General features: G+C 39.4%; 1 protein-coding gene across 3 annotated transcripts in view; it reads right to left on the reverse strand.

The window, feature by feature from the left end:
• Positions 1–7,372: 7,372 nt before the first annotated feature.
• scaper (S-phase cyclin A-associated protein in the ER) overlaps positions 7,373–27,800 on the reverse strand; it is a 283,244-nt gene continuing 262,816 nt past the window's right edge. For all 3 annotated transcript variants that reach the window (XM_048520699.2, XM_048520701.2, XM_048520702.2), the window contains 3 exons: positions 13,479–13,670; positions 7,932–7,983; positions 7,373–7,839 (listed from right to left, as the gene is read on the reverse strand). In XM_048520699.2, the coding sequence (XP_048376656.2) occupies positions 7,733–7,839; positions 7,932–7,983; positions 13,479–13,670 (351 nt within the window). In that variant the 3' untranslated portion in view covers positions 7,373–7,732. The remainder of the gene's footprint in view (positions 7,840–7,931; positions 7,984–13,478; positions 13,671–27,800) is intronic.

The following is a 27,800-nucleotide window of genomic DNA, read 5'->3' on the forward strand; positions in this document are numbered from 1 at the left end:
TCAACCATTAAAGCCCACATCCCCTGAATGAATTTTAAAAATGGAGGGAAAATGAACAATTGAGTGGTTTTGGTCAGCCACTTAATTATTTGACATGACAAGCACGTGCCTCCATTGCAAGAGTTATGGCGGTAAGCAATTCTCAACATGGAGTAACTGTTGATTCAACAGCAGATCCTACACTGTTTCATATCCCAGAAAATAACTCATTGAGTTATCTATCGTACTTGCAAGATACTGACATATCATTCTGACATACTGAAGATCATTCTATAGGACTAAAGGCTGCAACATTCGGTTATCAAATCTTCACTCCAAATGTTTACATAGACAATCTGAATGTTGGATGAAAACACAAAACTGCAACCACAGCTCATGACAATCAGGTTTGTGGACATGCACAATATTTTTACCACCAAATACTCAGCTGTGAAACAGTAGCTATATCTTGAAATTTCCAAAGCTATACTCAAGTAGATCATAGCATCCACACTCCTATAATCATTCACCAGTATATCATATTCTCTTCATTACAGCTTAGAAAAGTTTATCATCAAAGGAATTAATGGAAAATTCACACACCATTTAGAGCTACATCAACCTTAAAATTGGACTGTAACTTCCTAACTGGCCTTGTAACATTCTCCCACACATTTATAAACTCTTCTGCCAGTTTTGCCAACATATTGTAAATACTGATTTTAGATGGAAGCATCTGGGATATTGTGTAGATAGACCATCACCAATCCTCCTGCTTGAATTGATTGAGCGAGTGATACCATGTGGGTAAGGTGTCCACATAACATTTTAGGCCAAGAAGATAGCCTTCATTATTCAGCAAAGGTATATTACATATTACTTACCAGCTGGCTGCTTTACATATAATATGTATTATTGGCTTAAGGCCCAACTTTAGAACAAAGCAATTAATACATGATGAACTGGTACAGCACACACACGTTAATTAGCATCTCCCAGGAATTGTCCATCATATTCCAATAGGTGAACCTTGTCTCAGTTAATGTTTTTTGAGCACAACCTTATACAATGACCCCACTCTTTCAATATGTCACCAGTGGGTAAGGTATCCAGCTACGTCCAAATTCCAGCAAGCCTGAGTACTGTCATAATTCAACGTACACAATTGCTTTCTTGGATGGATCCATAGGCAACAATTGGTAGAATACTATGTAATTTTCCTTCTTATAGCATGACAATGCACAAGGAGGCTGTTTGGCCCATTATATCCTTGTCCCTTTGACAGACCTAGGCAATTCACTGCACTCCCTGTCCTATACCATAGCCTGACAAAAGTTTTCCCTTTAAAACGTTTATTCAATTCACTTTAGAAATCTCTCACTGAACAACCTTTAGCAGGCTTTCAGGCACTGCATTCCAGATTTACCTCAGCCCTGTTCTGCTTCCTTTGATAGCAATCTCATATTTGTGAGGCTTCATTATTGATCATCTACCAGTGGAAAATCAAACCCAGTTTTGACTTTGAAGACCACATTTAAAACTCCCTGTGATCCCTACTTCAAGGGAAACAATTTCAGCTACTATCATCCCTTCATGTTTCTCTTCTTAGAATAGTAAGGCAAACTTTATTACCATGACACTCCCTTCTGCCTTGCCTGAGAACAGCCAACTTAGTACAGATGAGATGAAGCCAGCAAATAACTTCAGTTGTGTGTACAGTGCCCATTAGTAGTTGACATCTACGGGATGGGTCTGAGAAATCACTTGTATTTCGGATGAGATATTAAGCTGAGGCTCCATCTGTCTTCTCAGGTAGGTGTAAAAGATCTAATGGCAGTATTTTAAAGAAGGCCAGAAGAGTTCTTGCTTGTGGCCAGCCTAGTATTTATACCTCCACTTTATTATTGTATGTGAAACATTGCCCATTCCTCACCTTATAATAGTGACTTCAAAGTCCTTCCCTGGCTGTAAAGCATTTGGAACATCTAGAGGTTATGAAAGATACTACATAAATGCAAAGACTGTGTTACTCAGTACTGCGCTGCTTGGTGCAGAGAGAAATCTGGTGTATTGCTTCTTACATTTTATATTTCAAAAAAAGATTAATTTCCTATTTTAGTGCAATTTTCTCTCTCAAATTTGACCTCATCTCTTCCTTAATGGATAACCCTTTACTCTGAGATTATGCCTTCTGCTCCTAGACTGCTCCACAAAGGAAACAACCTCTCTCATATACCTTGTCAAGTCACCAAAGCTAGTATGATTCGATAAGATCGCCTCATCTTTCTTACTCCAATGAGTATCAGCCCAACCTATTCAACCTCGCATCATAAGTCAGACCTTCCATTTGTTCCCTGGCATTTAATAAGATGATGTCTGATCTGATTTTGACTTCAACTCTACATTCCTGCATAGCCACTAATAATCTTCATCCCCATGATACTCAAGAATCTATTTACCTCTGCCTTAAAATATTTAAATATTTCAATGCTTTTAGAGGAAGTGATTTCCAAAGACTCACTACCCTTCCAGAGAAAAGTTCTATCATATCTGTCTAAAATGGGGATCTCCTTATTTTTAAACTATGATCCCAGGTTCTAGATTATCTCACAAGAAAGAAAATTTCAATATCCATCTAGTCAAGTCTCTTCAGGATCTTATTTGTTTGAATTAAGTCACCTCTGACTCTTATAAATACCAGAGGATACAGGCCTACTAATCATAGTATCCTCATAAGATAATCCACTCATTCCAGACCTTTTCTGAACTTGCAATGCATTCACATCCTTCTGTTAAGTACGGTGATAAGTAGTGTACACAGTTGGATGAGAATTTAGGAGGCATGTATGAATTCAGGAGAATTTAGTAAGTATGTAGGTGACACCAAAATTAGTACTGTAGTCTTCAGTGAAGAAGATTATTTAAGATTACAAAGGGATCTTAATCAATTGGGCCAATGGGCTGAAAAGTGGCAGGTGGAGTTTAATTTGGATTAATGTGAGCTATTGCATTTTGGTAAAATGAGCAAGGGCAATACTTACACAGTTAATGGTAGAACCCTAGGGAGTGTTGCTGAACAGGAAGACTGAAGGATTCAGATACATAATTCCATGAAAGTTGTGTCACAGGTAGACAGGGTGGTTAAGAAGGCATTTAGCATGCTTGCCTTCATGGCTCAGACCATTGAGGTGGGATGTCATTTTGAGATTGTACAAGACATTGGTGAGGCCACTTTTGGAGTATAGTGTACAGTTCTTATTGCCCTACTATAGAAATGATATTACAAAGCCAGAGAAGGTTCAGAAAAGATTTACCAGGATGTTGCCAAGACTGAAGGGTTTGAATTATAGAATGAGGCTGGATAGACTGGGACTTTTTCCAGTCAGAACATAGGACATTGAGGGATGACATTATAGAGGTTTATAAAATCATGGACGGCACAGATAAGGTGAATAGCAAAGGTCTTTTCCATTGGGTGGGGAGTTCAAACTATATGGTATAATTTTAAGGAGACTAAGAGAAAAGATTGAGGAGCAACTTTATCCCTCAGATGGTGGTTCATTTGTGGAAAGAATCACCACAGGAAGTGGTACATTCACATGCAGTTACAACATTTAACAGATATTTGGACACGCGCATGAATGAATAGGAAAGGGCTAGAGGGATATTGGCCAAACGCAGGCAAATGGGACTAGTTCAGTTTTGGAAACTTGGTTGGGATGGACAAGTTGGACCAAATGGTCCATGCCTGTGCCCTATGACTCTATAATTCCCTGTATACTTGAAGCATTATTCACCCTCTTCTTGCATTCAATGCCCTCACAATAAACCATGACATTTTATCAGCTGTCACAGTATTCCATGTGCCATATACCTCTGAATATTTAGTTCCCAACTTTGATCTCCTTGTGACAAGTTTAACCTCTAGTTGTGTTGTTAATTCATTAATTTTGTTACAATCATTACTTGCATCCAGATAAAGAGCTATTAATTTTGTTTTTTTTTTAAAACCATTTTCTCTCCCTGGCCCCACGTACTCCTTAATTTTTATGTTCATGTGTTCTGTTCCTACCTTTGGGTATTTTTATCTGAATACGTGTTCTATAATGCTGCTATGTCCTCTTGTTTTGTTAGCTGACATTTCCTTTCTCCCAAATTCTCTCTTCCTCCCCATCCCAATCATTTAAACCTCTCACAACAGCCATGGTTATTAAACTTGTGAGGACATGAGTATAGTATGGTTCAAGTGTCCCATGGGGACAAGCTGCTTCTACCCATGTACTGGTGGCCAGTGCCCCAAGAATAGTGCCCCATTCTACCCTTACCAAAATTTGAGCTGTATTTAATTCCTTGATTTAATTTACTTTTTACCAGTTGCCCCATGGCACAGGTAGTAATCCTGAGATTATTAACTTGGAGGTTCTGCTTTTCAATTTAACTCCTAAAGATTTCAACAGAACCTCCTTTCTAGTCCTACAAATAACATTGGTACCAATGTGAATTATGACTACTGTATCCCTCCTGTCCCCCTCCAAGTTTTTTTCTTACACTGAAGAGATATCCTTGACCCTGGCACTGGGTAGGCAATAGAGTCTTTGGGACTCCCACTCACAGCTGCAAAGTACTATCCTCTTAATTATACCGTACCTTCAATTGCTACAATCTTATTTCTTCTCCTCAATTGTTTGGCTCATTGTACCACAGTGAGCATCCTCCTGTGCAAGGTGCCCAGGTAAATTTCCCCTTGACTGATATGGCACAAAGTCAACAGTTCAGATTCCAGCTCCTCATCTCCTATCTGAAGTTCTTTGAGTTGCAACATTTATTACAAATGTGATCATTCTGTTGTGTCCAGCAACTTCCACATGCTGTAGCAGCAAGATCTCAACTGTCCTACTATCACTATTTTATTGGTTTAAATTATACATTGATTATTCCGGATTCCCCTATACAGACAACAAATAAAACGAACGTTATCTACAAAATACCTTGCAAGAACTGTGACAAACACTACATTGGACAAACTGGCAGGAAGCTAGCCACCTGGATACATGAACATCAACGAGCCACAAAACGACATGACCCACTATCACTCGTATCCTTACATACAGATAAGGAAGGACACCGCTTTTTGATTAGGACAACACATCCATCCTAGGACAAGCCAAACAGAGACATGCACGAGAATTCCTAGAAGCATGGCATTCCAACCGGAATTCCATCAACAAGCACATTGACTTGGAGCCAATCTACCATCGCCTGAGAAAAAGAACAGGAAATGACATCACCAACCCAAGGAAACCTAACCAGATAAATAGAAAGCGGGACATAACACCAGCACTTCGTCGGAGGCTCATTGATGATGTTACCTAGAATGGTGACGAAACGTCTGAAAACTAACCTTCCAGCTCAGCGAGCAAACTCACATCCAGAACCTCAACCTGAGCTACAAATCTTCTCAAAATTCCCCTATTCTTTAACACTTTACTGTGGTGATTTCTATATAAAGAAATCACCAATATGAATCTTATACTTAACCAGCTACTTTTTCTAAAATAATGAGAGAATAAAAACACTAGAGACCAAAACACAAATTGAAGACTTTGCTTTAAAGACTAGAATTAGACTAAAAGTCTTATAGGATTGACCAATTCTCCTCATCCAATCAGATTCTTTCCCTGTACTTCTGTCCCACTGTGGTTTGTGACATCACTCCACCACAGGTCTGACTACAGATAGACCTCTCGATCCACGCTTTCTATCCTCTTTCACTCACCTCTGGATACTTCTTTTAGTTGAAATCTCTCTTGTCCCCTTTGTGCGAAATTTCCATTTTCAGTTCACTCACTTGGCCTCTGTCTCAGTCAACTGAAGTCTCCTTCACAAAGACCATGCTCCTTATTTCAATCAAAAAAATAGGCTCAAAGGATCAAATGGATTTTGTGCTGTTTGTAAATAGTTCTTGCATTAGATTATTCTCCCCCATTCTGATTGGAATTCTAGCTCATTTGTTGTTATTCTGACTTATGCTTCCTTACTTTGGGGAAATCTGATTTGGGCTTCCTATCTAACTCTGAGATTGGCCACTACCATAGGGAGACTATAGACATGATCCTGCATCATACCGAATGACATGCCACCATGATCCAAAGCGCTCTGCTACAACTTTGGAGAGGAATCTGATTTCAGGCTCAGAATATACTGCAATTGCAATGTTACATTTGGGTGACCTAGATGAAGGATCAAGACCCAAGACACACTGAGATAGCAGTAGGGAAGAGATGCAATAAAAGGGTTCCTTGGCAGGGAAAGAATTCACAACCCAGCAATAACAAATGAGAATAATTTTGAATCCTAAATATGACTTGATTATTAAAGATCCAGGCACTAGTTTGAAATATCTTCCAAAAGCACTGGTAGAGATTTTGAAATATCAGACCTTGTAACCAAATCTACGTATTTTGGCACTATAGACTGTGACACTGATAATGATCTAAAAAAATTGCATTATCTGGCAATTGAATTGTTGTTTGCAGTAGCTTACTGAGTGCAAAATTAACAGTTGTGTGTCCTACAATACAGCAGTATACATCAGAAAATACTTAATTAACTGTAAAGCACTTTGAGACATTTGCTGGTTATGAAATGCATTATCACTTTAAGGCTGTTATAGTACTCAACCAACAATGAAGAGGTTGCAAACTAAAATTCCACATGATAAATTTTAGATGGCATCAAAGGAAAAGGCCATGAAAGCTGCTAGATGACTGCTCACACCCAACTTGTTCACAAACATCTTTCATGGAAGGAATCTGCTATCCCTTTTCAGCCCATGCAACTAAATCCTTGCCTCATAATTTGAAATTCTAATGCTTCTGAAGAAGCCTTGTGACCCTGCAAGTCACAAAACCCACCAATTTCTCAAGGTTACTTGGCAAAGGTAAATAAAAGTGCATTGCCAGAGACTCCCATGTCATAGTAAAACATTAAGATCAGCATGAGTTCATCCACATTTTGGCAATAATGCACGTAGAGGCAATCAGCCTGGTTGGGTAATCTAAAACATGGGAGCAGTGTGTCAGATAAAAAGTTAATCGTTTAGGGCCAAGATAAAAAGAAACTTCTTCACTCGAGAGTTGTGAATCTTTGGAATTCTCTACCTCAGAGATGCTCCATATGTTGAATATAATTGAAGGCTGAAGAGACAGATTTTTGGTCTCCCCAAGTAATCAAGGGATCACGTGAGTTGAGTAGGAAAGTCGAATTATAGCCCAAGGTCAGCAATGAGCACACTGAATGGTGAAACAGCTTTAATGGGTGGATGGTCTATATCTGCTCCTATTTCTTACATTCTTAAGTTTTCCCTCAGCACATATTCAACACTTTCCATGAATGCAGATGAAAATAAATAATTTTATTGCATCATCAGCGTACTTAAGCCACCGATACACTGCTAATAAATAAAATTAATTCATGCATTCCACAGGGGACTGCTGGATCATTCTAAACAACAAGAACCAAATGGATTATTCTACACACTCATACGTTAGAAAGCATTACATTAAAAAATTGTCAAAAAGTGATTACAATGAAAATCGTATGTACAGTTGGTACTATATACAATTTGTGCAAATCATATATAAGAACATTCTAGAACATAATGTCAATGAATGAATTACAAGACAAATTTATAAATCAAGCAACTTTTTGAGGCTTTGAGTATTTTCCACCCTTTCCCAATTCTGTTTTATCCTTAGCAAACTGTGTCTTTGTTTAAAAAAAATTTCCGGGCATCCTCCCACATCTCCCTGGGGAACCTGTTGGAGAAATCTAGGTAGTCTTGAGCTCCAGGAATTTTCTCTGAAATGAGGAGAACAATAAATAGTTAAATAGAACATTTATGCTACTGTTGTTCAGGACAAGTGCACAAAGAGCAATTCTGAAATACTTACCCTTTTGTTGAGAAGATTTGTTGTCAGACTGACTCAAACTCTGTGCAAAATCCTAAAATTAAAAACAGAAGGGTATTTAGTCATTTGATCAATTTAGTGTTTTTGTATGAATTCTTTACTGCTCAATTTGGTTCTAACGTTCCCCACAGTAGGTTTTGACGACTCACGAACACAGACCTCCTATGTGATGAAGTAACACAGAGTTTTCGATTGAGAGATACTATGCAGTACTATAGAGACAGCAAAAACCACAGATGCTGGTGTCAGGGTTAATACAGTGTGTAGCTGGAGGAACACAGCAGGTCAGGTGGCATCTGAGGAGCAGGAAAGTCGACGTTTCAGGTCAAGCCCCTTTATCAGGGCTGGGCCCCCTAAGTCATGATGAAGGGTCCCAACATGAAATGTCAACTTTGTACGCCAAACACTGTATTGATGCAGTACTACACACTACAGAAGAATGTGGTTTAATGTAAAAAAATTTTGTTATAGGTCTTTGTGGTCAGAGAAGTATCAGCTATTGCTCTTGATCAACATCTCAGTGTTAACAGTGTAAATTGATTTTTTTAGATCAATATGCCATTGTACATTTGGATGAAGATGTAATTGAAAGGGGAGTTGCTAGGGTGAACAAGGACGTCACAAAGATTATGGTTTCTTCAATATGCTGAAGGAAGAGGGGAGGATAGGTTTGGTGGATTCATGCTACAGGGAACTGAAATGACAGAAAATGATCTGTTGAATATGAAGGCTGGTGAAGTTGGAGGTGAGGATGAGAGAAACCCTATTGCGCTGTGGGAATGATGGGAAGGAGTGAGAGCAGAAGTACAGAACATGATTAAGGCCTGTCTCAACAATGGAGCTGCTTAATTTGAGTCAAAAGGAAGATGTATCAAAAGTACAAGGTTGGCATTGTCAGAACAGATGAAGACATAAAAGTTATGGAGATAGAAAAGGCCCTTCCAGGAAGTAGGGTGGGACACTGTGAATGCAAGGCAGCTGTGGGAGTCAGTGTGCCCATAGACTAATTTAGCTTGCATTGTGCATCATCTAACTTGCCTAACAACATTCTTACACATTGAACATTCAGAAATTTAAAGTCCGTTATCTATGACTAAGATGGAGATTTTCGTCCATGATGATTTCTGTTCCGGGGTACAAGTGGAACTGATCATTATCCAGCATTTTTCTCAACTTGAGGGGCATAAAACATTTTAAATATTTGAACTAAGTTGAGAAAAATTAAATGTTCAAATTCAGTGTTTTGTTTTGATGATAACACCCATTCTTTTGATCATAATATGATGTCAGTCATAGTTAGTGTTCCCACAGCTACTTTTCTGCATTTGCATGTCATAGCATGTATTGGTATGATTCATGTCTGTACTAGTCCTACAACATTTTGGTCTATAATACATGTCGTGGCATTGGAGTTATGCAGTTACCATGACTGGCACAAATTTCGATTTCTGGTGCAACATCCCTCTTCGCCCAACCCAAGCTGAATTCTCTCACATGCGTGGCTTTCATCAATACTCAAATTACAGGTTATATTTTAAAGCCATGAAAGAGTCAGGTGGACAGCTGGCTTTTTGCTTACATTAATGATAGTCAAAGTTATTAAAGTTCTGTTTGAAAGAGATGAGTTTATATTGTAGCTGGTGAAAAACAAAAGACTACTTCTTCTAGGCATTCTCACTTTGCTTGTCAGTTAGTCATGGGTAGCATTGCAACCAACTTATGCCACACACTTTGCTTCAATGCAATGGGTTATACCAACGAAAGACTTGCCATGTAAAGTGACTGTAAAACCATGTTAGTGAATTACGAAAAGAACTGAAGATGCAGACTTCTGTCTGAAGGTCCACTATCCAAGCTGTTGCTGAACTCAGCCTCGCTAGGCCACTCCTTGAGTGGCACTATGATACTGATTCACATTTAGAAACATGAGTGGACTGAATGCAGGTATCCTCTCCACCTTTACCGAGTGAATAATGTCAGCAGGACACAAACTCACAAAAGACACAAAGGTGAAGGGAATTCTTTTTTCTTTTCTCTTTCCTACTTATCATTTTAGCTTCATCCTTCTCAGCATTCAAACAGTTCTTTCAATGAGACAGTAAATTACTTGCACTTCTATTAACTCATTGCTCTTGATTCACTGCTCATGATTCAGTCCCTTCTACATCAGGCAGGGAGTAAATGCACACTATTTTGCAGAACTTCTCTGTTCAGTCTGCAAGTGTGACCCTAAGGTTGAAGTTATCTGTCATTTCAATAGCCTGTCCCATTCTGACCCTTCAGTCCTCAGTCTTCCTACACTGTTGACTGAAGTTCAATGAAAGCTTGAGACCCTCATCATTTTCTTGGGCAAGTTGCAGCTTTTCAGACTCTATTCAGAGTTCAATGTTTTCAGATCATAGCCTATTGTTGCCATTTTGTCAACTGGCAGCTTTTTAAATTAATATTGGTGTTGTCATTTATGTCCCCCTTACATCCATCCATTGTTTTGTCATTTGTTACATTACCATCTTCTTTTGCCTCGCACCATCACCCCAGTATTTACTTATCTCTCTTGCTTCCACCCTATTACACACCTTGCAATTTGTTTCCACCCCATCTTGGTGAAAGCCTGCTACATTACCAAACTTTCTAATGAAAAGTCATCAAATGACTTGAAAAGTTAGCTGTTTCTCTCTCCGCTGATGCTGCCTACCATGCTGAGTATTACCAGCATGCTTTTGTTCAACATAAGGTCTCATCTGTCATGACTGATGGTTTAAAATATTATGACCCCTGTTTCACCTAGTCATCCATCTCAACCCCAAATTCTCACAGGCATAGGCATTTTCAAGTTGAACAAACTGAAACCTGCCTCTATCAGGCTCATTACTTTTGTGGGTCCAAATTCAAGCTTTCTGACAGGGATATACCTCTATCCGAAGTTAAAACGCATTCGTTCCCCAAATGTAAAGAACCATACAGCTGTGTGCATTCTTGATATAGTCATCTATAAATACCACGACCAAAGTAGAAAAGAAACAGTACGTGAAAACAGATGAATTATATTGTAACTTTTGCTTTGGTTGTTTGTAATTTTAGTCCACTGGTGTCTCCTTTACTAGACATTTGGACAATGCCGAGCATTCATGATCTACCCTTTTGAGCTCTATCATTCAGTGTAATTTCTGATGATCGGGCAAAAGATATTTGCACTGGTGGATTGAACATTTTCTAATCAGAATTTCCTTGTTTTTTTTTTGTTATTGGTGTCGCTGGCAAAGCCAGCAATTGTTGCTCATCCCTAGGTGCCCTTGTATTGACTGTATCTTTGGGCAGTTTCAGAATGAAGCTAAGATTTAACCTCCAGTCATTTGTTGGTCAGATAAGATTAGGATTAGATTAGATTCCCTACAGTGTGGAAACAGGCCCTTCAGCCCAACAAGTCCACAATGCCCCTTACAGCATCCCACCCAGACCCATCTCCCTATAACCCACACACCCCTGAACACTACGGGCAATTTAGCATGGCCGATCCACCTAGCCTGCACATCTTTGGACTGTGGGAGGAAACCGGAGCAAACCCATGCAGACACGGGGAGAATGTGCAAACTCCGCACAGACAGTTATCGAGGCTGGAATCGAACCTGGGTCCCTGGCGCTGTGGGGCTGCAGCGCTAACCACTCAGCAACTGTGCTGCCCCAGACTTCCTTCCATAAAAGGACATCACTGAATCAGATGGGTTTTTACAACAACTGACAATGGTTGCAAGTTAACCATTGAACTAGCTTTTTAATTACAGATTTAGCTGAATTAAAATTTCACCAGCTGTCGTGGTGGGATTCAAACCCATGTCCTTACAGTTTGTGTCTCTGGATTATTAATGCAGTGGAATTATTACTATCCCATTGCCTCTCCCATTTAGCAAGGCCTGAATTAATGCAGGCTACACACACCACCCTGTCTTGTAATTATACTGATCCTTCAATGTTGCTTGGTTCGAATTCTGGAATGCCCCTTCCAACAGCACTGTGGATAGACAACAGTGCTTCAAGGAGGTAGCTCATCATCATGTGCTCGAAGGCAATTAGTGATTTACAATAAATATCAGTGTTACAATAGTGACACTGACATCCCAAAAATAAATAGGAAAAGTCTGTGATTACCATCAACGTCACCGCTAAGTGCTGCATCAACTGCGTATGCACAGATGCACAACAGTGCAGCATGTACTCACTGTAAAGTGACAGAAGAGCACTTACATGTCATGCAGGGCACAACAACCAAGATCAGTCAATGCAATTCCAGCAGGCATAATAAATTCAAATTCACGAGGTTGGCTCCCACATGTATAAAAGATCATGAGGCAGTTTTTCAAAATTTACACAAATGTCAAAAAACCTGATAAATTGCTGCATCAGATTGAGGCAAGAAGTGATTGTTACAAGTATACAAGATTAATGCCTGGCCTTTCATAAAAATAAAAATTAGACACAAAATGGAAACAGAAAAGGAACTATGTTGGGGAAGTTTGAATTTCACGCTATTCAATAACACTGCCTAGATTCTCATTGATACTGATGAACAAGAATGAACCGGTCATAGCATAGGTGCTGACATTATCTGCATATCGACACATCCACAAGTGACTGGCACAGAGTCATGGCTAACTGACATTCCATGGCCCTGTGTGCATATGCAGGCTCCAGTGGCTATCTTTGACAGTCATCTTTGGTATTGGGAAGACTTACTCAGATAAGTGCATGGCATCTGGTCTCTGCTGGCAAGACACACCTCTACTTGCCTTTCAGAAAGTGGGATGAACTGTGATGTGTATGCTTACAGTGCTATAAATAATGGAGTTCCAGGTTTTTATCCAGTGACAGTACTGGAATAGTGGTACATTTTCAACCTAGCATGGTATATGAGTTGGAGGGGATTTTGCGGGTTATGGTGCTCCCATGCAGCTATCGCCTTTACCTTTCTAAGTGGTAAAGGTCATGGGTTTGAATGGTGTTGGAGGAGCCTAACTTAGCTGATTCATTGCACAGTTAATGACAATTTTGCAGAAAAACAGGAAGAACTTGCCAAACACTACAAAAATTCTGCATTCTGTTTGCTAAATTTCACCCCTTTATCTTTTCTGCTGTGTGACTCCAGAGGAGTTAGTTGTCAAAAATATCACCAAATGGCAGGCGAGACAGCAAGAGTGCAGAGGCTGTACACCACAGTGGGTGTGTCAGCTGAACATCTCCTGTCCTCGTCTAACATCTACATCTATAGCAAGGGTTACAGGACAGTGATTGGAAATGGTTGCCCGAAATAATTTTTTGATTTGTGTGAGGTTTATAAGACCAGCCGTGGCAGACATACTGCAACTCTATTCCTCCACCACAAACCCCCAAACCCACCTTATTCTGTCAGCAATTTAAACAACATTTGTTGGCTTACAGATGTAGATGTGAGACAATGAACAAATACACACAGGCCACTGCTGTTCTGCCCAGCTGGCAGCATAGAGCATTGTTGGGTCATGCGCACATATTTACCTGAATAAAGGTAGCTAGTAAAATGCAACTCATCTCCTGCTCCAAGATGACTTTGTTCTGTGGGTTGTTGTAACAAGCGGTTATCAATGTTGGAAACAGGACTTTGATCAACCGTTGATCACTGAAGTACTGAAAAGGTAGTTGGCAGAGTTTCTGAAGGACTGTGGGGTGTCGGCCAGATTGCACTGTCAGCTAAGAAAGCAAAAACAATATAATGTTTATAAAGATGTGACAAAACCAAGTAAAACAAGTATATTACATACAAGTCTAAAGTATGTTAAAAAATGCAGTTGTATCTCATTAGTGTCTGTGCATTGTATACATCTATAATGTAAACATGTCACATTGTAATTCCACCCTTCTACCAGTGGCCTTGCTGTAGCACCTTGTTTCCTTCTCAGCCCCTTAACCTGAACCAGAGAGAAACCCTTCTGTCCCAATCAATAACGTTTCTCAAATTTCTATCTATTTTAAAAAGTGCTTTTTGATAATAAATATTGATGAGATCAAAGTTTTATGCAGGAATATACGTCTTTAAAATACGCATTTAATTATGCCTGCAGGCCCTGGTCTAATTATCCCCTGCTGCACTTCACATGAAGATTACACTGCCAGCATGGACCACAAAGGATTAACTAGTGAGAAAAAAGGAAGGAAATACAAACAGAGTAGTAACAAAAATAATGAAAGCACACAAGGTCTTCTTATACCTGAAAGAGGAAGTAGGTTAATGTTTCAGGTGGGAGCTTTCATCACAACCTATCATCTGCTTTCAAATTCAATTTGCCCACCCTTGTTTTTCCAATTGCTTCCATTTCATTCCAGATTTGCAGTTTTCCATTCTACTTTCAGCTTAATTAATTGGTTGAATGAAGCCGCAGATTCAAATGTTCTGGCACACTGTGTAAAATTTAGCTAAACTCAATCAAAAATGGGCGTGCAGTTGTCGCAAATTGTTGACACTGCGTCAAAGAAAACAAATGGAATGAGGGACAACACAGATGTCAAAGAGAAGGAATGGTTACTTTCAAATAATTTTTTTTTGCCTAGGAAGGTTGTAGACCACATGGCAGATGCAACAGTTCTGGAATGTCCTAGTCTACATTATAAACACCCTGAAGGAATCCTGGGGTATGTCTGTAATTTTAGTAATAAATCCACTAGCTGTTACAAAAGTAAAGATTTAATTGGGAAATTCCAGGATCTGTGGTTTGTTGCATTTGTCAATGTCAGCTGCTGGAGTCAACCATGGTCAAGTATCAGAGTGGCACTTGTATTTCCAGCATTTATTGTCCATCACTAACTGCCTTTGAGGAAGTGATGGTGAGTTGCCCTTTTGATACTGAGTGTTTTGCTGAGCCATTTTGGATGGCCTAGAGAGTCAAACAAATTGCCATCGGTCTATAGTCACATTCAGGTTAGACCAAATAAGGATTGCAGAATTCATTTCCTGGAAGTCAAAGTGAGTTCAACTTTTTCTTCTTCACAACAATCTAGCATTTTCACAGTCACTGTTTCAAGTACAATTAGGGATGGTCAATAAATGCTGGCAACGTCAGTGTCAGCCATAATTTAAACAAAAAACGGTGCTACTAATTCTATTCTAGATAATTTGTTCTTTATATGATGTACTTATTGCTAGCAAGGCTAACCCTAATTGTCCAACAGCAATCACTTCGCTGTGGTGATGTAGAGTCAAATGTAGGCCAGATCTAAAAGATATGAGTGATCCAGATGTGATTTTATGATAATCAAGAGTAGTTTCATGATCATTTAGCTGATAATGGAAGGATGCTACATTTCAGTTATACAGCATTGGTGAAACCATGCCTTGAATACACTGAAAATTTTGGTCCCAAATGGGTGGCATGATGGCTCAGTGGTTAGCACTGCAGTCTCATAGCACCAGGGACCTGGGTTCGATTCCAGCCTCGGGTAACTGTCTGTGCGGAGTTTGCACATTCTCCCTGTGTCTGCGTGGGTTTCCTCCGGGTGCTCCGGTTTCCTCCCACAGTCCAAAGATGTGCAGGCTAGGTGGATCAGCCATGCTAAATGCTAAATGCTAGAGTGTTCAGGGGTGTGTGGGTTAGAGGGAGATGGGTATATCCAGGGGTGGTGTGGACTTGTTGGGCCGAGGGGCCTGTTTCCATGCTGTAGGGAATCTAATCTAATCTTGAATAAGAATATAAATGCATTGGACATGGTTCAGAGGCGTTTTTATAAATTGATACCTGGGATGAGTGGTGATTTTATGAGGGAAGGTTGGGTAGACTGATCTTATATTCATCGGAATTTCGAACAGTGAGCACTGATTTGATTGAAGAATGTATGACCCTGAACAGTCTTTAGAAGGTGGATGTGGCATGGACATTTCTTCTGGTGTGTGAATGCAGGACTGGAGGGCCCTGTTAGGAAATTAGGGGTCACTATTTTTGGACACAGAAACCGAGGGTTGTTTTTCCCTTCTCAAAAGGTTGAGAGATTTTGGAACACAGAAGGCATTGGAGACAGCAACACTGAACAGTTTCAAGACAGAGGTGGATGGATTCTTGCTAGTCAGGAATCAAACACTTCTAGTAGTAGAGATGAATGGGGAATTTTTAACACAAATAGATCGGTCATAATCCTACTAAATGGCAGTGCAGGCTCAAGAGGCCAAATGTCAGCATTATTGAAACTAGCTTTCAATTTAAGAGTTGATTTAAATTGTACCAGTTGACGAGATGGGATGTGAACCTGTTCCCCACAGTGTTGGCCCACATCTCCAGAATGTTAGACCAGTGAAATTAAAACTCCGTCACAATCTTAATTTTGTGCAGTGAATTTAAATTGCTGTGCCATGGTGAGATTCAAATTCACATCTCTGGATTAGTAATCTACAGCTCCAGACTACTAGTCCAGTAAAATAGCCACTATGCTAAATTAATAGTCATTAAACTCCTCTTAAATCAACTGGGATATTTTTAAAGTGTAGTCACTTGCATAAGTAAGGAAATACAGTAACCAACTCTTACACAGCAAGCTTCCACAAACTGCAAAGATGATATTGGCAGAAGGATAAATATTGCAGGTCAGTGTCTTACGCTGTCAACATCTTTTCAATTGTTGCCTCACAGACAACGGCCTGTATTGCACTGGAGCAGCTCACCATTTCTTTGCCCAAATTGTCACCACAGTCAGTGAGAGGGTTTTTTGCCTCTACTTTTGGTAAGAGTCATCAGATAGCAGTCAGGACTAGAGATCTTGGTTGCTTCTCTCCATTGTGTCCAGGCACCTGAACTGTTTGTGATGATTCAGCAGCTGACTTGACTGAAAAGCAGCTAACTTCCTGCAATGGGCAAGCTTGTTTATACTGGGGCTCAACGCTACAAAAAAATTAAACTACCACTTTTCAAATCTGACTGTCAACTTCCTGCAATGTATTTTATGTGGCAGGGCTGGTACTAAATTCCATCAAATCGGAGGGAAACAAAGAATGAAGCGTTCACAGTTCTTACAACCTAAAATTTATAAGAAATTTTGCAAATGCTCTAATTTCCACTGGCATTTCATTATGGACTTCTGATAAATGAATATTTAGAAGAAAAAACAGTCATCACTTAGGATGACCAGACTATTAGAATTCTTCAATACAACCCACAACCTATCCCGCCCCCAACCTTGTAGCAGCCAAGTTGACTGAACCTAATGACGCATGAACAGATCTGGTCTCTGAAGGCACAGAAGTATACAATCAATTCCACTTCTCCCAGCACAGAATGCAGCATCACTTTGCTGCATGGGAACGTATCAATTTGCAGAGATTTTCAAACATCATACATTAACAAAAACTGTGTATGCGTGTGTGTATGTGTGTGTGTGTAGGAGGCTTGAGGACACTTTAAAAAAATTCCAGCGATGTCGCCATTCATTCTCCTTATCAGTGCTCTCATCAGTTTAGTCGAGTCCAAGAGTAAGACTGTTTAGACTAATGGGACTTGTCATAAAGCAGGCCAAGTTTACAGAGACACTTGCACACATTAAGAAATGAAGCAATACCACTAATGGAACCTTGCTGTGCCCACATCCTGTTAGCTCCAAAGAACCTTTTCAATCAAGTCATTAAATTCAACTAACTGATATTAAAATCAAATCACTCCCAGGTTAGTTTGATTACCAATGAACAATAAGGAAACATAAATTCCCTCAGAACTGTCTTTCTTCAGCCTGGGAGGTAGGCAGGGGTAGGCCTCAAGGAGCTGTAAAACTGCAGCTCAGGATTGTAAATTGTGGATTGGCAAAACACAAAATTTCCAGGCACAAGCACTCATGTTGACTCACACCCAAATTAAAGCCAGAGGTGCTGGATAAAACAGAGGAGCCTGCGACAACATAAATTGCAGGGTTTTACAAGATTTCTTTCAAAGGGGTTTTTTAACAACTGCTGTGGAATATATATCCCCATTGATGATGTACTTGAGTTGTAAGAATGCAAGTAAACAAATCCAAGTTTTAGGCATGAGGACGAGGGACCTGCTGCCAAGGGTTGTAATATATTACAAATAGCAGTACGTAATACACAATTTAACATTATACACTAGGCAAGGCATCAAAGTCCAAGAAGCAATTTACTTCTGGAAGTGACAGGGAACAAAATGACAAATACTGGAAATCTGACGTATGAACAGAAAATAACAGGGATGGAAAATAAATCAGGTAGATTCACTGTTCCTGATCATTATCTAGTGATTTCTTTTGAAAAAATATAGTCGTGTGGAAACTGGATGGGGCAGGATCAGGTTCTCAGATGTAATGCTGTGTACATCAACAGAAACATCAACCAACATTCACTGAGTCACTGACTTAGTTTAAAAGTGAAGATGTAGGCAAAGTCTCTAGAATACATGGCATCTACCTTTGACTCTGGAGGGGAAGTATTAGTCTTTGGTAGAGAAAGAGAAATGAACGTTTCAGCAGGGTTCGTTCATTAAAACTGGGTGAAAGGCTAACCTGAAACACCAGCCAGGGTTTTCTAATCTTGCGCCTTTCTCTATGTATTTCCATCGTTATCCACTCTGATCTTAAACAATTCAATAACATTACTTTAAAGAGGAGGAGGGAGGTTCTCTCTGTTGTCTTGGCCAATATTTCTCCCTTAACATCACGAAAGTAGATTATCTAGTCACTACTACATTGCTGCTAACGGGACTCTGAGTGCACAAATTGGCTACCAAATTTCCTATAATATAAGTGATGGCACTTCGAAAGTATTAAATTGTAAAATGTTTTAGAATGTCCTGAGGTGGTGAAAGGCACCGCAGAACTGCAGCAAGTCCATTTTTTAAAAAATCAGTGTTCAATTCTGAAATTTAAATTGCAAAATGGCAATCCATTAAATGTAAACTGTTGTACTGCATAGTCTATAAAATTACATTTTCCATCAAACTATGAAACAAACAGCCATTTTCAATGTGAGGTTTCAGACTGTGCCAATAAATAATGTAAAATGAAATGTGACTTGACTTCGGTGTTGAAAATCATTACATGGTTATTGAACTGCAGCACCGTTGCTTTGTATGACAGCATAGTCCCATCTGTAAGGGTATTCATTGTTTTTCTGAAAATTGAGCTGGTGACAAATGGTACAAACTTAATATGAATTTGTCATATTGCTGTTATCGAGTCTCAGCTATTTCTTAGCCAGTAGCCGCCATACTAGACCTCAAGAAATTCCTTCTCTAATGCTCTGTGATCTCTCCTCTACTTTAAAATGCTCCTTAAAGCATACTCTTTTCATCACCTTACCTTATAAAGCATATAGCAGACTGTCAACTTTAGTTTGATATGCATTTGTCAAGAACCTTGGATGTTTAACTGGTGTTGCAGTTCTTACATAAATGCAAGCGGTCATGTAAGAAATTAAGTAAGAGGAGCAGGATTAAGTCATTCAGATGTTTGAAACCATTCCGTAAGTTAATGAGATCATGGCTGATATTCTACTTCAAAGTGATTTTTCTGCAATATCCCCATATCCTTTGTTTTAAACATAGATTGTTAGTTGTTGTTTAAAAGCCTGTTCCTAGAGATCTGAGCATGCATACTAGGCCAATGATGAAGGAGTAATGCCCTGAGATGCAGTCTCTCTGTTGAGACTTTAAACCAAGCCTCCCTCATATGAACATTTGGGATTTCATGGTACAATTTTGAATACCAACAGCGAAAGTGTACTGGCCAATACAACATAGTTAAAACAGATTATTTGGTCATTTATTTATTTCTATTTGTGACAGTTTGTTGTACACAAATTGGTTGCTGTGTTTCTTATATCACACTAGTGGCTACATATTAAAACTACTTTGTTATCTCAGCACTTGTAATAAATAATTGACTGGGCTTCAGATTTTAAAAGAAATTGATAGGATACACAGGAACCTAAAAACTATGCTACAAAGGGCAGGGGAAGTGTGAAAGTTTCACTCACAAAAAGCAGTAGATGCTAGTTCAATTCATAATTTTAAACTGAGAATGAACATAAACTTTTGCAAACAAACCAATGGTTACAAAGCTAAGTTAGATGGATAGGTGAGATACAGCTCAGTTCCTGAATGGTAGAACAGGCTCAACAGTCTGAATGCTTTCCTCCTGTTCCATACTGTTTTGCCTGCTAAGAAACAAGTGAAATACAATCACTTGCAAGGCAACAAAATTACACCATTCAAGCTCAAGATTCAGTGTAAGCTAGATGGGAATGTCAAAAAGGGATTGAACAGCCACTTCTCAACTTTTTTCCCTACAGCAATCCCATAGTGAATATAAGCAGCTTACTTTTGGTCTTTGTAATATCTGCACCCAGTGGCTAGTAAAGCAATTGCAGTCTGTAGTAGCATCAACCCACAAGCCACTTCTGGTTGAAGCAGAGCTTAAAATTTTACATATATCATTTAAATTATTCACATAATAGAATGGACTCTTGTGCTTTAGAGGTGGAACATGCCATTGTCTTGAACCCCTCACTTCACTGCAGCTGACAAGGAATTGCTCAACACCTTGATCAGATGGGTCAACGGGCAGAGAATGGAGCTTAATTTAGATAAATGTGAGGTGCTGCATTTTGTCAAGACAAACCAGGGCAGGGCTTACACAGTTAATGGCAGCTGTTGAACAGAGGGACCTAAGGATGCAGGTGTACAGTTCCTTGAATGTGGCATCACAGGTAGACATGGTAAAGAAGGCATTTGCCTTCATTGGTCAGAGCACCGAGTATAAAAGTTGTGATGTCATGTTGCAGCTGTACAAGCTTTTGGTGAGGCCACTTTTAGAATATTACAATTCCGGTCGCCTTGCTCTAGGATGTTGATAAACTAGAAAGGATGCAGAAAAAAAAACTTACAAGGATGTTGCCAGGACTGGAAGTTGAGTTGTATGGAGAGGCTGGGACTTTTCTCCCTTAAAGCATTGGAGGCTGAGGCATGACCTTATAAAGGTTGAGGGACATGGATACAGCAAATAGCCAAGCTCTTCTCCCAAGAGTAGGAGAGTTCAAAACTAGAGGAAGTAGGTTTAAGGTGAGAGAGCTAAGATTTAAGGAGGTACCTGAGGGACACTTTCTCACAGAGGGTGGTTTATATATGAAACAAGCTCCCATAGCAAGTGATAGAGGCAGGTACAATTACAACATTTAAAAGACATTTGGACTGGTACATGAAAAGGAAAGGTTCAGAGAATTTGGGCCAAATGCATGCAAATAGGGCTAGTTCAGTTTGGGATATCTGGCCAGCATGTTCGAGTTGGACTGAAGGATCTGTTTCCATGCTTTTTGAATCTTATTTCTTGCTGGCTGAGTGTATACCTACTTCTCTCCTTCTATAAGGATACAGTAAGTTTTGCTATTAAGTATAGTTATATGTTCACTATACATTTTAAGCCCATATGAGTACTTACACAGGAACACTTAGTTCACTGGTGAGAGATGATTATTTTGTTCACTATTTTGGCAGAGGTGTTAAAATATTGATAACCATTATAACTACAATTTCATTCAAATCACTGTCTTTGGTTTAGCCTATTGCAGTCTAAAACAAAAGTCCCTTCAGAGTATAGGGATGAAGTTATGGGTGTGGCTAAACAGATCACCAGCCTCTGAGGTTTCTGGAGGCTAAGCTAGCGGGAGAAAACTGTGGTTTAAGGAACATTGCAGATTAGTTTCAGAGGTCTGAGGTGCAGATGTCAGTATATTTTAGAAGGAAGGTGCTGAAGAGAGGCGTGGGGGGGGGCAGAGGTTAGATCACTGAGTTTTTAAATTACGTAGCTGGTTATCTATTACTCAAGATGGATAGACTGAGTGCCAGTTACCTGCCTCATTTTTTATCCAGGAACAATATGTGGCATGGGAAGACAGAGCAGGGTAAGGAAAAACATCAACGCCTCATGTATGTAAATTCTGGAAGATTTTCTAGCAAGTCCAAACTTTTAGCATAGTCCAAACTTGGAAAAGAAACTCCTAATTGCCACTAAATACTGAGGTAATCTTGGGCATTTGTTAATATTAACAGTCATCAGGCAACTACTTGCTGTGCCTTCTCAAAACTGTAACGCTTAGGAAACTCTGACCTGTCTACTGGCAAACAAACATTAGGATATCCAATTTTACTATATAGTGGCACTTACATTGGACTTATACAGATCTAGAGGCAATATCACAATAAAATTATTTGGCTTGCTACAGCCTGCACCAAGTCAACCTAGACAGTCAGAGAATTTTTACAGTACAAAAAGAAGCCTTTCAGTCCATCAAATATCTATCCATTCTCATTGTATTTTCCTATACTTTACTCATAGCGTGCATATTGTGGCATTTCAAGGGTTCATCAAAATATTCACTATTAATAAAGTATAGGTAAATGGGTACAGAACTGAAAACCATTGAATACAGGTGAACACTTCCTGAGATGCATTTTAGTTGCTTTCCCTCAACCTGACCTTTGGGAACCACAAAAGGTAAAATGACCTCAAAGGTCATTGTGGAAAGCCAGTTTGCTCAGAGGAACCACTGTGGTCATTAAGAAAGCCCCCAAGTGAAAAAACTTAATGAAACTGAACCTCCCAATGGTCTCATCATTACCACAATACTATTCTTTCAATTTTATTACTGGCAATGTTTTTGTTAGCTGTTTCTCAATCCTTCAGTTACAAATTCCATGCTCGCACACTAAGGTCAACTGACTAGATGCAGAATAATTCTCCATACCAACAAATACAGGGAAATCACGCCATTGCATTTCCTGTGTAAATCTACAACCGGAACATTATCTTATTTAAACAATTGGCTGCACCTGGAATATTTCAGGGTTCAATACTGGGTCCCAAGACGCAGAGAGATTCCTCTGGCTTCAACATAAAATCTAGGTCAATACAAAACTCCACTTGTACGCGATGTTTTTCAAACAAGATATTTCCCTGAGGTACCATCGTCTTTCTCAGGTAAGTGAAGGGTCCCATGATACATTGTAAAGATGACTTGGGGGTTCTTCCTGGGATCAATATTTATCACTGACAATATCACAGACATAGATTATCTGATTGTTATCACACTACTGTTTGTGGGTGTTTGCTGTATTAAAACAGTAACTACTCTCCAAAAATAGACTGTTGGCTCGAAAGCATTTTGGGACATTAAATAATTGTGAAAACAGCTTTATAAATATAAGCCTTTATTTCTTCTAATTGCGTGACATTTGAGAACTCTGGCTTGAGAAAATAACTTAAGGGAAATCTGATCAAAGTGTGTAAGTATGGTTCCATGTAGTACTCAAATACAAGGTATTCTTGTTCAACCAGTTTGGATGCAGTTTGACACAGTTCTGTGGTAGGTGGCACTCAAACCTGAACCCTCTTGTACAAATGTAGGGATACAAACCTGCATCACAAAACCCCAGGGTCTGGGTTCAAGTCCTATCTGGCCCAGAAGTGTGTCATAACAGGTGTGAACAGCTGATTAATAATAACAGACGTAGAAATGTCTTTGGTAGAGGTTGCCACCCATCTGGTTTTGCAACAGTATTTCTACAATGCAAATTTAGTATCAAAAACAAATTCCCCCCTTCCCATCTCATGGTGTAGAGCCATGAGATTCTGTGAATTTTCATAACATACATTAGAACTCCCTAGTCATGTTTTAACTCCTGAAATCCATCTTGTTTTGAACTTGGCAAACTGCCTCACCATTTCTTAAAATGGTCTGTAATGTTTAGGCTTTGTGCAGCTGGATAAAATATATTAGCACTGAATTGTCACATTTTTATTCAAGTGCAGCAAGAATATTACGCTGAAGGATTTGCATTTCATAACTTGATAATAAACTAAAACACCAATCTGATCACCTTCAAAGTGGCAACATAAAGGCATTGAAACTACATCTTAATAAAGATCTGACTATGGAAACAATCCTAAGTGTGCTATTAATGTTATTTAGGTCAAAATGATACAGCTATAAAAATTAGGTGAGGCTCTTTTCATTGCAGTATTTTTAAGAAGTAATAAAGCACATTTCTTTAGCGGGTTGGGGAGTTTGGTAATGGTGGAAAAGAGCATTCAGATATATTTCTGTCAAACTGCACAGAATCAGTAGCTTGACTTGAGATATTCTGAAAACAAAAAGACCATGGCAGTTTATAAGGATGCATCAAGCAATAGTAGTACAGGACATCTCCATTTGCAAGCAATCTTAGCTTTATTTGTTCTTTTTCTGATACAAATTTATGCAGAGGTCATCTAGCACTTAATTTCTTTTTGCCTCTTTTCATCAATACATGGTGTAAAACTGAGGGCTATTGGGGAAGGAAGCCTCCTAGAGAATTACTGCTCTAGGAAATGATGGATCATTGTCAACTGTTTGAAAGAAGATGATGCCTCCCAGCCTGTGAATGAAATCATTAGTCTTATGTGCATTTCTATTTCTGCCTGTGCTTTGCTGACTGGAATGTCAACAAGGAAGAAGTGCTAGTGGTGGTGGTACAGTTGGAGTTAATTCAATGCTGGCTTTTCCAACTACACTGACGGCTGAGACAGTGGCTTATTTTACCGCCTGCTGTTCCTTTTAAATTTGAGACTGTCTATTTCAGCTGCTGTAGCACCATAAAACTCCCGTCCCTGCAATAGTGTGCACCAAGTACAAGATACATACAGTGCAGGCCCTAACCAAGATTCACTAGACAGCGGCTCTAAAAAAAAATCCACAAACACTAACATATAGAAAGGTAAGGGCAGCAGATACATGGAAACATGACCACTTGCAAATTCATCCCCTAAGCCACTCACCAGCCTGACTTGTAAATATATGATTGATCTTTCAGTGTTGTTGGGTCAAAATCATGGAACTCTCTCCCTAGCAGCAGTTTTGGAGTATCTACATCAAATGGACTGCTGCAATTCAAGGTGGCAGCTCTCTAATACCTGCTCAAGTGTAAATGATACTCACCATCCCATAAATGAATAAAAGAAAAATGCTGAATTAACCTCAATTTAGGAAACTGGAACAGGACAAAAGTGCAGTGCAGTCAACAACCTGACTTAAAGTAAAGAAAAACTTTGCCAATGAATAAGTCCCATGATTCACAATTTTTTGAGAGAGAATGGAGGAAGTGTATTGGATAAGAAATGTACATCCAAACTACCAACTGAACAATTAGATGAGATCCCACTAGTGGAAGGAATAGTTGTAACTTATGTTAGGAAATTCATCACAGAATGAGTGGTGTGGGCTTTTAGATAGGATTGGCAGCAAGATACCCGAGGATCATTTAGATATCAGAAAACTATAATGGGGCACTGTAGAATCTTTCCAAATGGATGAACTGGAATGACTCAAATAATTTGTATTTATTAAATGGAATCAATGTATTAGCAACAATGAAAAGGTTAGAAGATAAAATGTGCCATTTTAGCAAATTTAGAAAGGAGGACACACTTTTTTTTTCCTGGTATGTGAAACTGCTGATATTGTTGGAGAGTCATCCTTATACCCTTTACAGCTAGTTTTTGATATCAGGCCACTACACTGCTACCACAATATCTATCATGTTGTAATGACAATAGACAATAGACAGTAGGTGCTGGCGTAGGCCATTCGGCCCTTCGAGCCAGCAGCATCATTCATTATGATCATGGCTGATCATCCACAATCAGTATCCTGTTCCTGCCTTATCCCCATAACCCTTGATTCCACTATCTTTAAGAGCTCTGTCTATCTCTTTCTTGAAAGCATCCAGAGAGTTGGCCTCCACTGCCTTCTGGGGCAGAGCATTCCATATATCCACCACTCTCTGGGTGAAGAAGTTTTTCCTCAACTCTAATGGTACAGTGTCTTGGGCGATTTAAAAACTATGAAATAACTTTAGAAATGAAGTGGGTTCTTATACCTACACTCTCCCTTTAAGGAGCAAATTACTGCAGATCCTGGAATCTGTAAAGAAAACAAACAAAGATTGCTGGAGATCAGATAGCATTTGTGGAGAGAAAGTATGCTAACACCGAGCCTTGATGATTCTTTATCAGAGCTCTGAAGAAGAGTTACCTGGGCTTGAAATGTTAGCTTGCTCTCTCCCCATGGATATTGCCTGACTCGTTGGGATCTCCAGCATTTTTTGTTTTAGACACTACCCTTTTACTTCTGTCATCATTATCTGGAGCACACTCAATCTGGCATTTGTCAAACTGAAACGGAAGTAATTTTATGCAGTGCATTTGAATCTTTATACAAGTCTGTTGCAGTGTAGTTATGCTAAAGGCTTGTGGGTAGAGAGCAGTGCACTGAGTTCAGTAGAGGTTACTTTAGCTTTTTACGATCTGACCTCTTGGTGCAATTAGTTTCTGTGACTAGAGCCACAGAATGCACAACCTTAAGGTTACATCCCGTATGATCAGTCATATATTTACAAGTCAGGACAACAACAAAAAAATCTTTAGAATTAGTGGTTTGCTATTTAATCATTCCACAATACATGGTTGTCATATGTGGACCACAGAAGAGTTTTAAAAAGATTATGGAACCAATACAGCTCTTAAAATTTGCTCATGTAATTTTATATCCCATAGTGTTCTGATGCCTTTTTTGCCCTGAAAACAGTAGGGAATGTAAAGGGATAACACAGTGTAGAGCTGGATGAACACAGCAGGCCAAGCAGCATCAGAGGGGCAGGAAAGCTGATGACTCGGGTCGAGACCCTTAAATCAGAAATGGGGGAGGGGAAGGGGAATGTAAAGGGAGTAGTTTGCTCCCAATCTAAGTTAAAACAATAATCCAATTTATAGCATTTGAGAATGGTGACCTGAGTGAAGGGTATTCAGCCATGCTATTTTAAACCATCAGTCTAGTTTCAAAGACGATCAGTACATATAAAGATTGAATGGAAAAATCAGGTCTGCCAATGCTAAATTTTGAAATGATACAAGTGCTTCAAAAAACTCATACACATTCCATAATTGCAAAATGTGCCAGCATGAGACTGAGCGAAAATGAACCAACCACACCCCACCAGAGGTATGCCAGTCAACAAGTGGTGGAATACTACAAATTTCACCTTATAGCACTTAGGCTAACAACTCAATTCTTCATTTACTGGCTCTATCCCCGCATCCTTGACCTGTCTGTCTCCTCTCCACCTATCTGCTCCTTTATCCACCTTCCTCCAATCTATTTATTTCAGAATCCCCTTCCCCTCCCCCATTTCTGAAGAAGGGTTCAAACCCAAAACGTCAGCCTTCCTGCTCCTCTGATGATGCCTGGCCAGCTGTGTTCATCCAGCTGTATACCTTGTTATTTCACAAGATCTACTCTTTTAAAATTCTTTTTATTCTTTAGTATATAATTCCTTTAAGCATCCTTACGCTTTATACACCCAGCATTATACTGTCTATTTCAGCTGCTGTAGCACCATAAAACTCCCGTCCCTGCAATAGTGTGCACCAAGTACAAGATACAGTGCAGACCCTAACCAAGATTATACAGATACTTTGTGGGGAATTATGTCACAATTGTATATCCAAACACATTAGAGCAATAACCAAAGTTGCGGGAAAAGCTCAGCACGTCTGACAAAAACAAATTCAGAGTTAACGCTTCAGGTCCAGTGAAACTTCGTCAGAACTGATGCTCTTTAGGAAAATGTCGGTTTATGTGTAGAAGGTAGCGAGGGTGATGAGGTAGGGAGTAATCGATAGGATAAAGGATAGCGTCTAAAGTGAGACAAGTGAAGTTGGGTAGACAAAGGAGTTGATAATGATCTGGCCAGCAAGGTGAATATTTGTTAATGTGGGCTGTTCGTGACTAACAATAGGTAGCGTGTA

Source organism: Stegostoma tigrinum, chromosome 36 (genome assembly GCF_030684315.1).
Source record: "Stegostoma tigrinum isolate sSteTig4 chromosome 36, sSteTig4.hap1, whole genome shotgun sequence".
NCBI lineage: Eukaryota > Metazoa > Chordata > Chondrichthyes > Orectolobiformes > Stegostomatidae > Stegostoma > Stegostoma tigrinum.